We start from the raw sequence: 9,993 nt of genomic DNA, 5'->3' as shown, positions 1-9,993 counted from the left end.
AGCAAGTAAAAAGGAATGTATGCACAATATAATTATGGTGAAAGCAAACAGTAGGGTAAAATAAAAGTAATTAAGCACTTGATAGTTTTAATGATGCTAAGACAGAATATTCAAAGGACAAGCACCATCAATTAAGAAGTCTTAGTTAAAGCAATCAAGCACAATCACTTAATCAACATCAGTTATTTACCAATATCAACATCCTCTTTCATTGTACTGTAAACTGCCTCCAAAAATACCCTCATTCCATACAAAACTGTAATGTTTAGATCTGTTATTTTCTGTGCCTGATTGAAACAGCCTGACAATTCAGCAGCACTAATCCAGACACATCAACACAGGACTTCATACAGCAGTTTTCCCTTTTGTTTGTAACCTACACGTACACCTATACATGTAGACCATGATGTGAAAGTAACTCCCTTACAACACAGTGATATGACACCAAAAATCTCAGTCCACTTTGGAACCTTATATATAATGAGGTAGGAAACCAAGACTGCATGATTTCAGAGCCCTGTCCTTCCTTCCCCAAAAGTGCTGAAAGCCCCTCCCCCCACCCCCCAATGTTTCATGTGGCAGTTGACAGAAGGTTCTTGAGCCATGACCAAGAAACAAACAATTAGTCCTAACTGAAAGAATTTAACCAGAGAAGACCTGAATCTGCAATGTTTACAGCTTATCAAGTCAGCCCCATGACCACTATTAGCTGCAGCAACACACCAGCTTAGCCTTGGACAACTGGAACTTTCCCTGCTAAGGTACAAGAATCACATGAGGGACATCAAAAGGAATTTCTGTCACCTTCTCCAGACTCAGATGGTCTTGTCCCAGGTGAGATGAAGTTCCTGGGGACAGACTCTGTCCCTTTCCTCTGTCCAGTTAAATCCTGCTCCTGACCACCAAGCAGTATCTGTAGTTGGACACAACTCATGTTTTTGATAGAGACACTGGGGAAATACCAATTCTCCAGCACCTCCCTCAGACACAGAACAAGAATTTCTGTGTACAGCACATTCCTGTTCTAACCAGACAGGACCACTACAGGGTAAGCCAGAGCCTTCTGCTCATAATGAAACTACAGCTGCAACGAAATGACAACAGGCACAGGAAAGTTACTGACATCAAAGGCATAAAGTACAAATGGCTGTAAAATCCACAGCCTCAACTACTACCCTGTCACTTCCATTTTCTTTTTTTTTTTGTATTCTGACCAGAAATCAATTACATCCATCTCTGTATTAAGAAGGATTATGTGTTAGTTAGGTTTTTTTTGGCAAGAGATGTAAAGGTTTCTGAGTCAAGGTGGCAGGATGTTTTTGTCAACAACTACTACCATGTACAACATGAACTTGCATTGAAGCCTGAGGAGTAGGTGGTGGTACACCTGAAAGAGCCAGTACCTCAGAGACTTGAGGCAGAGCACAGCACTGCACACCAGATTCACTGAAGGGAGACATTTTAGGATGCCTCAAGTGTCACGTCCAGTCTTAACACCATGATACTGTAACTTCCTGAGACAAAATATAAAGACTGAGTAAACCAATCACAGTTCACAAATGCATACAAGCAACCACTTCTTGAATTTGCTTTATTTTTCTCTGCATAAGGAACCCTGCACAGGCAATTCAAATTAAAACAAAATAAATATGTGAATATTCATGTAAAACTGTCCTTGCTAATGAACAATTATACACAATGTACAACTCTTCATGTTCACTGGGAGGGCTTACAAATGTACTATTCCCAACAAAAATGCACCAAAATGTCTCCATGCAAACTTATCAAAAGTGACCAAAAAAAGGAGGAAAAAACTTACCCATCATTCTTTTTTTGTTTTCTTTTTCCTTTTTCTCTTTTTTTACAATCACAAAAAAATAAAAACATCTAATTTTTTTGTTACATTCAGAGTAACTAAAATGCGGCCACTGTCTATTAACATCTGGTTTTATGCTCCTAAAACATCTATGGTTACTGTAAAATTATGTCAACAATAAATTGGACTTAGGGCACTATTTGTGGTAAAAGGAAGATGATTTTGTTCACCGAATGTTAATAATCTGTGTCTGAGCCCTCTGCATTGTCCACGTTCCGTGAGAGCATGTAATTGTCCATGTCTATGGACCTGCAGTTATTGATTGCATAGCGCAAACGCTCTGCCATGATTAGTTGACTGGAGTAGGGAGGGAGCCTCAGTTGAAAGAAACAAGTCTGTGAGGTAGGCAAGCTGTCGTAAGGCTGTGGAAACGGATAAAAGGTGGGACATGTTAAGTTGTGAATGCAGCAAGAACCAGAATACCCATATGTCATTGCTCTCTTCTTCTCTAGCATTCAGCATCTTCACATTCTAACTGAAAATCCTTAATTAAGCAGACTGGTCTCCCGTGTTCACATCACTTGCTTCATTCTTAAATATGTACCAAACTACTGCTCTGTCACCTGCTCTGTAAATAATTCATCCCACTAATGCAGTGCAGCTATTTGAAAAGCTGAAGGCACTACACTCCTTAGCAGCCCACTGGAAGACACCAAGCAACATTCAAATTACATGAGGCAGTTTGAGAGACACCCAACCAAGGATGACAGCCAAAGCCCTGTTATCTTAGGTTTTGGCAAGTTTTTGATTCATGTAGTTCACAGATAAAGTGCCTTCAATGCACAAAACCCAAAATGCCAAATGAATGCATCCTGTATGTAAAGGAATAGACTATAAACTCCTGACAGTGGAGTAAAGAGTTCATTATCAGTCACATGTTACCAATTACATAGAATTAAAACATAAAAAAAGAATGAAAATTATCAAATGAAAACAAATGAAACACAAAGTAACTGGATAAGTTACAATACGAGATGGTTTGTTTCTTGTGCAAGAACTTGACTTGACCTCCAACCATTTACCTGCAGTGAATGCACCCAATGAATTAGGATGCAATTAATGCAATATATGTACTTGTAGACAATTAAAATGTTTGAGTTTAATAGCTCAGAGCATATCCCATCCCGCACTTTCTCTGTATATTTACCACTATGGAAACCTTTCTCCTGCTGTCAAAGAACAGATTATGCTAAACAGGAATAAAAAACCAAAAAAAATAAAGGATGGCATCTTACCCTATCAACCTTCATGATTTGGAATCGCTGGGAGATATCAGCTGTGTTGGCTGGCAGTCGAGATCTTCCCGACACAAACCTCATGAACAGGACTCTCTCCTCATTTGAAAACTCTTCAAGGGTGTGCCAGAACCACTGCACCAGCTGGTGCTGCTCATCAACTTCTCTGTATCGCACAACCTTCTTCAGAACTTCAACTGATATTTCTGGCATTCCACAGACCATTTGCTCCAACTGCTTGGCAGTCAGAAGAGACAACAAAGGAACCGGAACAATCCAGGACATTCCTTCTCTCACAGCAGCCACCTGTTGCCCAGAAGAGAGGAGACATCTGAAGTGCACTTGTCTTACCTCTGCCACTTACTGTACCACCCAAGTGCAAAAGTAAAGTATCAGCTGAACATGGGGGAGACAGAATTACAGAACATCTGCCAAATACAACCTCCCACATGTGCACTCCCTGTAAGGGCTGTATACTTAAGAAAGTACAAGTTAGCAGTCCAACTGATGATGGCTAAAGCAAAGAACTGTGTATATGCCAAACATCCAAACTGGAAAAGAGTTGTGTTTGTAAGAAGTCCATACTTGTTCTACAAGACTTAGGATTTGGTACCTCTGATATGGAAAGTGCTTTGTAATGCAGATCATAACCATGCATGGATCTGCATCTTGAGGGGAAGGAATTTTCCTAGCATCATACTTGTTTTCACAAGCTTCACTTATACCCACTGCAGTTGCACAGAAATATACAAGGAGGTATTTAACACTTCTCAAAACACATCTATCATTTTTGTGCTAAAGCAGAAGAGAAATAGTTATAAGTTAAACAAATCTTTGTTGATACTATTTGCTTTAGCTGGTCCCCATGTTGCTCTAATGTCCAATTACAGCAACCACAGCTGCTGTTGTTTTCTCAGCTAGGGCTTGACAGTTGCACTGGGGCTACTCTAATGAAAAGTTCCCATTTCTAATGATCTTTTCAGCTGAGCAACTAGTACGAAAAATATGACTAATTTAAAACAGAACTCCAAAACATTTATTCTGGGGGGAAGCCATGGGGACTCAGGTGAGATGCAGAAAGCCAAACTTTTCTTTTTCCCTAATAAACTGTTATGGAAACTTGCATAAATCAAAAGCCACTGCTGGCAGTAACAATGGGAATAGGGTCACAGTGAGACTCTTACCTGACGGTCCATTTCATGGAGTCTGTACTCAATTGCCCTCTCCACATATTCTTTCCTGTTTGAAAAGGTAAGTGGGATACTGTTCCCCCCAGGGATTATGGGAACCATTTTGCCATCAGCACTTTGGCCAACAAAAGAATCTAAAGGAATCATCTGTTGTGCAAAAAAGGAGAAGTATGTTCAGTGTAAGTTACTCTAGTGATCCAAGTTTATTATTTTACTAACAGTCACCTAGAAATATAACAAGATCACAACCTATTCCAAATGCAATTAAGTTACTTTATCCCAATAACAGAGACACTGAATTATAAAGACTGAGGCTTGGGTCATTCTGATACAGTAACTGCTTTCAGAATAAACTTAAAAGCTTCAACTTTCATATCTCACCTCATGGAAATTTTCTTCAGTAATCCCACTGTCTTCAATGTGAAGAATGCTGTTGAGGGTCTGCACATAGAGCAGATCTACCTCCTCCAAATCCTCCAAGATGAGTGGGATACAACAAAGTTGCTTCCAGACCATTGGAGCCAAATGAAGATCTAATGGCTTTTTTGTACGAATAGCTACACCCATGAGAATGCCCAGGAACTTAAACTGCATCAGATGTTCATCTAAACATGCTGAAGGGTTGAAGAGAAACCTGAAAGAACAAAGAATCAGTGAAAACACTAGTGTCATTGCTAGAAGCAAAACATTTCTAAGCACAACACAGTAACTGTCAATACAATTGTCAGCAAGGGGTGTCCAAATAAATAAAAAAAAATCTTTAGCTGTTAAAATAATGGAGGCCAAGACAGAACTAATCCTGGCCACAAAGCTGGCATTCTTCATGTTACTCTCTGTTCTGCCATCAGCAGTCCAGGAAGCTCATGTTAAAACCATGGCCTCTCCTCCACAATAAAGTAACATCACAGCCTGAAGGAAAAAATATATTACAGGCAATCGTGATGTCTCAGCATTTGGTACAAAACAATTAACAGAAGATTTAAATTTTCACCCACTAACATCTGTCAACAAAAGCACCTCCTGGACAACTTACCTATCCCTATTGTAGCCTACTTCAGCTGTAGCATTTGGAGAAGGAATAAGTAAGTCGACTATTCCAGTTTCCAGTTCCTTAAAAATAAACAACAAAAATCTTCTTATGACGTAAGAATAACAAATCTATTACAGAAATATGATGACATTATAGCATTACAAGACAGACATGCATAAGAAACACCTGCATGCATTGAATGTGCTGGAATCATGGAGTACAGGACTTCTCTTACGGAAGGTATTGGCTGGACAAAATGGGAAGGGTACAAAATGCTCCCATCATGTTTAGAGATCTACTGCAATACTAGTTACAGTGTGGCCTTATGGCATCTCCTTGCCACAATCTAGGAAGGTTTCTTTATCCTCAGGGACAACCCAAAGTAGGCAGCTCTCACATTGTAGCTCAGGACTGAAGGAGAAGTATTTGCTAAGCTGCACAAAGGAAATTTGACAAATACTAAAAGGCACCACTCAGACGTTTTGATCTAATAGCTTTTCATACCTGACACATTTCTGTAATAGTGTCATCAAACACTCCCCCTGCATCATCAGCTCCTTCCCCAACCAGTTTCACTTTCCAGGCACGGGAGGGGAGGCGCAGGTCCGACGCGTTCAGCTTCACCACTTGCCTCGCTATCTGTACAAAAATGGGCTTGCATTTCCGACCTCTTTCAAACAAAGAGAAAAAGACACAGCCACACAATGTAACTCGTGAGCACCTCAAGGCTGCTGAAGTCACTTGGTTAATGAAGGTGTAGCGAGGGAGCTCAGTATGCCACCATTTGTGTGGTGCCACGACTGACCTGGTCGATATCCTCTTCACAGTGATCTGGGGCCCGTAGTTCTTCCCCTGAACCATCGTCTTGCCGATCGAGCGCACCATGGGCAGCGTGTACACTCGTGGTGCCAGCAGGGGCCTCAGCTGACCTTGGACTATTCCCCACGTTCCAGCATTGTAATGAGATGTACTGTTCTGCAAAAACGAAGCAGGAGAATAAACATATTAATGAAGGATATGAAGTCCATTCTTTACAGAATAGAAGCTTTCATAATAATCACCAGTGCTTGAATGTTTCAGGAAATAGACAGTTTAGCACTACTTGGTTTTAGCTTTGAGGCTGTTAAGCTTTTGGAAACAGAAACACTGACATGTCTATGTTAGCATAAGCAAAAATATATAGCAATACTTTCACAAAGATTGGTTTAATCCAGATTTACTTTCAAAAACTTATTACAAAAAAACCCTTACAAAATCGATTACTAAGATCCATCTTGATCTGGTCAGAAGCTCTTCCAGCAACATGGTATAACACAATACAACTTGTCTGTTGTTTTTTTAAAATGTTATTTTACCTGGTTATTGGGACTGAGGTTAAGTAATCTCCATGAAGAGTACATGAGGTCAGAAAAATGGTACAGCAGTCTGAGCCTTGCTCTTACGGTATGAATGCTCACTTCTTTCAGTGCCCCATACTGTGGTGGAATGGCATCAGGTAAACCAAGCTGCAAAGGCACGGAAACACCTACCACAGAAGAAGAAAACAAGCATTATTTCATAAAGGGGAGCTGCACTGCTTTGGGCCGGGATGGAATTGATTCTCTTCACAGTAGCTCCTGTGCTGCCTGCTGGAGTTAAACCTTGGCAGCAGCATAACTCAGAGACCAAGATAATCTGAAACCTTGCATGGGTGGAAAAAACAAATTTTGTCCCAAATGTTCACAAGTTCTTGTTGCACTCATCCCCCAGGAAACCAGATGAGCATACAAACAGTCTGAGTTCCTGACCTGGAGCTCTGGGTGGGACAGGAGGAGCAGTCCAGGCAGCGCTGTGGCACCGCCCTGCCGAGATCTGCCGCACATTCTTGCCTTGCAGGACCGTCACCAGGGTTGGTTCTCTGACGTGGTTGGTGTGGCCCAGTCCAAGCTGACAATTTGCAGCAGATGTAAAAGGGACAAAGATGAATCAACAACTGTGATGATGCTCCTAAACCTCTCTAATCAAAAATTCAGAGCAAATGGTAAAAAATGGTATTAAATCTATAGATGATGCTGGGGTAAACTGTACTTACCATATCTGTCTTTGATTACACTAGCATTTACCTTTTGTTTTTGATAGAATATTGCTTCCATACTCAACAGAAGCAGCAGATGTAGGTGTCACAGAGACCTTAAAACAGCTGGAGGTTTTTTGCAAGCTATTTTGAAGACTGCGCAACTAATCTATGCCTCTAAGTCATCTGTGTCGCACATTCTTTTGTGCATCATCAACATAGCTCATATATCTCTTCTCTGCCACTTATATAACTACTTTTGCTCTAGCAGACAACCAGTTGATGAAAACACAATTTGTGTGAAGAGAAAGTTTACTGAACCTCTTTGGACTTTTTACTGACAGTTGCATATTCTAGTTTAATATTCTAAAAGTGAAAATTTCCTATTATGTATCTTTTACCACTTCATATAAAAGAAATTTTTTGTAGTGGAAGGAAAATAATATACACCAGGCTGTCAGAATGCTCAGCAACCCTTCTCAAAAACTCAATCCTGAACTATCAGAGGATGAACTTTGCCCAAACTTGAAATACCAACAGCCAATATATCAATAGGTTGTTTTTTATACCTGTAGCATGTAAAACTGTCAAAAAGTCCTTTGAATAAAAGGAGTTGTATGTGGAGTGATAGAGGAAAATGAACCTTTAAGGCAGGGATAAAATTAGGATCCCAAAGAAAAGGGAGAACTTATTATTTACTCATTTTCTGTTCTGACTTAAAAGAATTATTCTCTATGAAAAAGTTACTCTGTATTTTGTTTATGAAAAGCATCTAAAGAATTTATAAATCTTACTGACATCAGCTATAAATATTACGATGTTGAAAAATTTATGGAAGCCCAAGAGTTAGGTAAGAATTTGTAATTTTTTTTAAAAGCCTTGATCAGAATAATTTGGGTAGAATGTTTTCAGAGCTTTCCCAAATTACTACCATGGAAGAGCACAGGCAATAAGGAAGAAAACCACAGAAATGCCTAAACGGTTATTATGGAAGAGGGGGGGAAGGAGGAGAATCATGGAATGGTAAAGGTTGGAAGGGGCCTTAAAGATCATCAGGTTTCAACCTCCCTGCACTAGACCATCCAACCTGCTCTTTAACACCTCCACCAGAGAGGGGGCATCCACAACCTCCCTGGGCAACCTATTCCCAGTACCATACTAGCCCCCTGGTGAAGAACAAAAATAAAAGCTTTCTTTTGCACCAAAATAAAGATATTTCAACCACATCTGTAAGGTACAATTACAGCCTTATAAAGGTTAGAAATAAACATGGAATAGGACTTACCTGCCCTTCAGAGTTGCTACCCCAAGCATATACATCCCCTGTAGATGACAAAGCCAGTGTGTGCTCTGCTCCCACTGCTATGTCTTCAATGAAGATTCCTGACAGGACTGGAACTTGTTGGGGTCTGTTGTGATTTCGAGCTCGACCTTCAGGCAAACCGATCAGGCGATCTAAAATTGCAAGCATATGGCTCTAAGCGTAAAGAACAGTAAAAAGTTAATTTTACTTGCAGGCAGAAGTCAGGAGGGGCCAAAATGCAATTCTACATACTCTGGGAACTGGGACACAAGTGCAATTAGTTAGAAAGAAATCTGGTTTCTAGGGAGAAATCTCTGATTCCTACAAAACAATGCTTCCTACTGTGCTTGTTAAAATTGCTAAAGCTGTTTCAGACTTAAAAGAGAAAGTAACAAGATTAAATTCTATTAAAAAAAGACTTCTAGATCTAAATGTATGGGTTTATAATAAGTGTGAATTATATGGCTTGAGACTTCAAAATGTATTTAATTTGGTGCACTTATAAATTCTCCTGTGCAGAATTTCAAACAATTTGCGTAGACAAACAATTTGCTTTATTAGACAAAGTAAACCTTTATGTAACCCATTGGTTTTGGACATGTGAATTTCAATGAAGTTCCAGGAAAGCACTCTTCAAAGAGTATATTAGTCAATTGAAAGGCTATCCTGAGATCAAACTAGAGAGACTTACAAACCTGGATTGTCCTACCTTGTCCAAAAGTATACACATGACCATCTTTTGTCAGTGCAACAGAGAACTGGGTTCCACAGGCAACTTTTTTAATTCCAATTCCACAAAGAATATCCACTTTCTAAGGGGTAAGTGAAAGGAAAAATAGGTATAGGATTATTAGGGTATAAACAGAAAGCAAACATGAATTTCACCTGTAACTCCTGTTTCCAAAAAGGAATTTTATAATTCCCACTGTATAATGCATACATTATGGAATTACTCTTAATTAGTGCTTGTAAATTAATACAGGAAATTGAGACAGTTTCTTCTTTTTCTTTAATGGAACAACCCTCCCCCCAAATTTTGAAACAAGAAAACTCTCTTCTTCAAGCTGATCCCAAGACTGTCATTATTTGCATTGCCACTGAGATAAGGACACCATTATTTACATGCAGTCCTTTAAACCATCAGGCTCAGCAAAGTGTGTCATCAGAATTATCTGTACTAGATTGCATTAAAACAGCAGAGTGCATGGAATTAATCATTTAACTTCTGCAAATTACACTCTGAACACTCTGTAACATGTTTAACAACACTGAAAATACATGGAAAGAAAAATTTCTCTATCAATTC

General features: G+C 39.5%; 1 protein-coding gene across 6 annotated transcripts in view; it reads right to left on the bottom strand.

Annotated features, from left to right (window-relative positions):
- Positions 1-1,564: 1,564 nt before the first annotated feature.
- Positions 1,565-9,993, bottom strand: part of HERC1 (HECT and RLD domain containing E3 ubiquitin protein ligase family member 1) — a 93,461-nt gene continuing 85,032 nt past the window's right edge. For all 6 annotated transcript variants that reach the window (XM_051628451.1, XM_051628450.1, XM_051628456.1 and 3 more), the window contains exons 68-78: positions 9,397-9,499; positions 8,670-8,839; positions 7,119-7,257; positions 6,687-6,856; positions 6,137-6,306; positions 5,836-6,001; positions 5,335-5,411; positions 4,683-4,935; positions 4,296-4,448; positions 3,112-3,417; positions 1,565-2,238 (exon numbers count right to left, since the gene is read on the bottom strand). In XM_051628451.1, coding sequence (XP_051484411.1) covers positions 2,053-2,238; positions 3,112-3,417; positions 4,296-4,448; positions 4,683-4,935; positions 5,335-5,411; positions 5,836-6,001; positions 6,137-6,306; positions 6,687-6,856; positions 7,119-7,257; positions 8,670-8,839; positions 9,397-9,499 — 1,893 coding nt within the window. In that variant the 3' untranslated portion in view covers positions 1,565-2,052. The remainder of the gene's footprint in view (positions 2,239-3,111; positions 3,418-4,295; positions 4,449-4,682; positions 4,936-5,334; positions 5,412-5,835; positions 6,002-6,136; positions 6,307-6,686; positions 6,857-7,118; positions 7,258-8,669; positions 8,840-9,396; positions 9,500-9,993) is intronic.

Source organism: Apus apus, chromosome 10 (assembly GCF_020740795.1).
Source record: "Apus apus isolate bApuApu2 chromosome 10, bApuApu2.pri.cur, whole genome shotgun sequence".
Taxonomy (NCBI): Eukaryota; Metazoa; Chordata; class Aves; order Apodiformes; family Apodidae; genus Apus; species Apus apus.
Note: the sequence above shows the minus strand (reverse complement) of the source record. Positions and strands in the feature narration are given on the sequence as shown.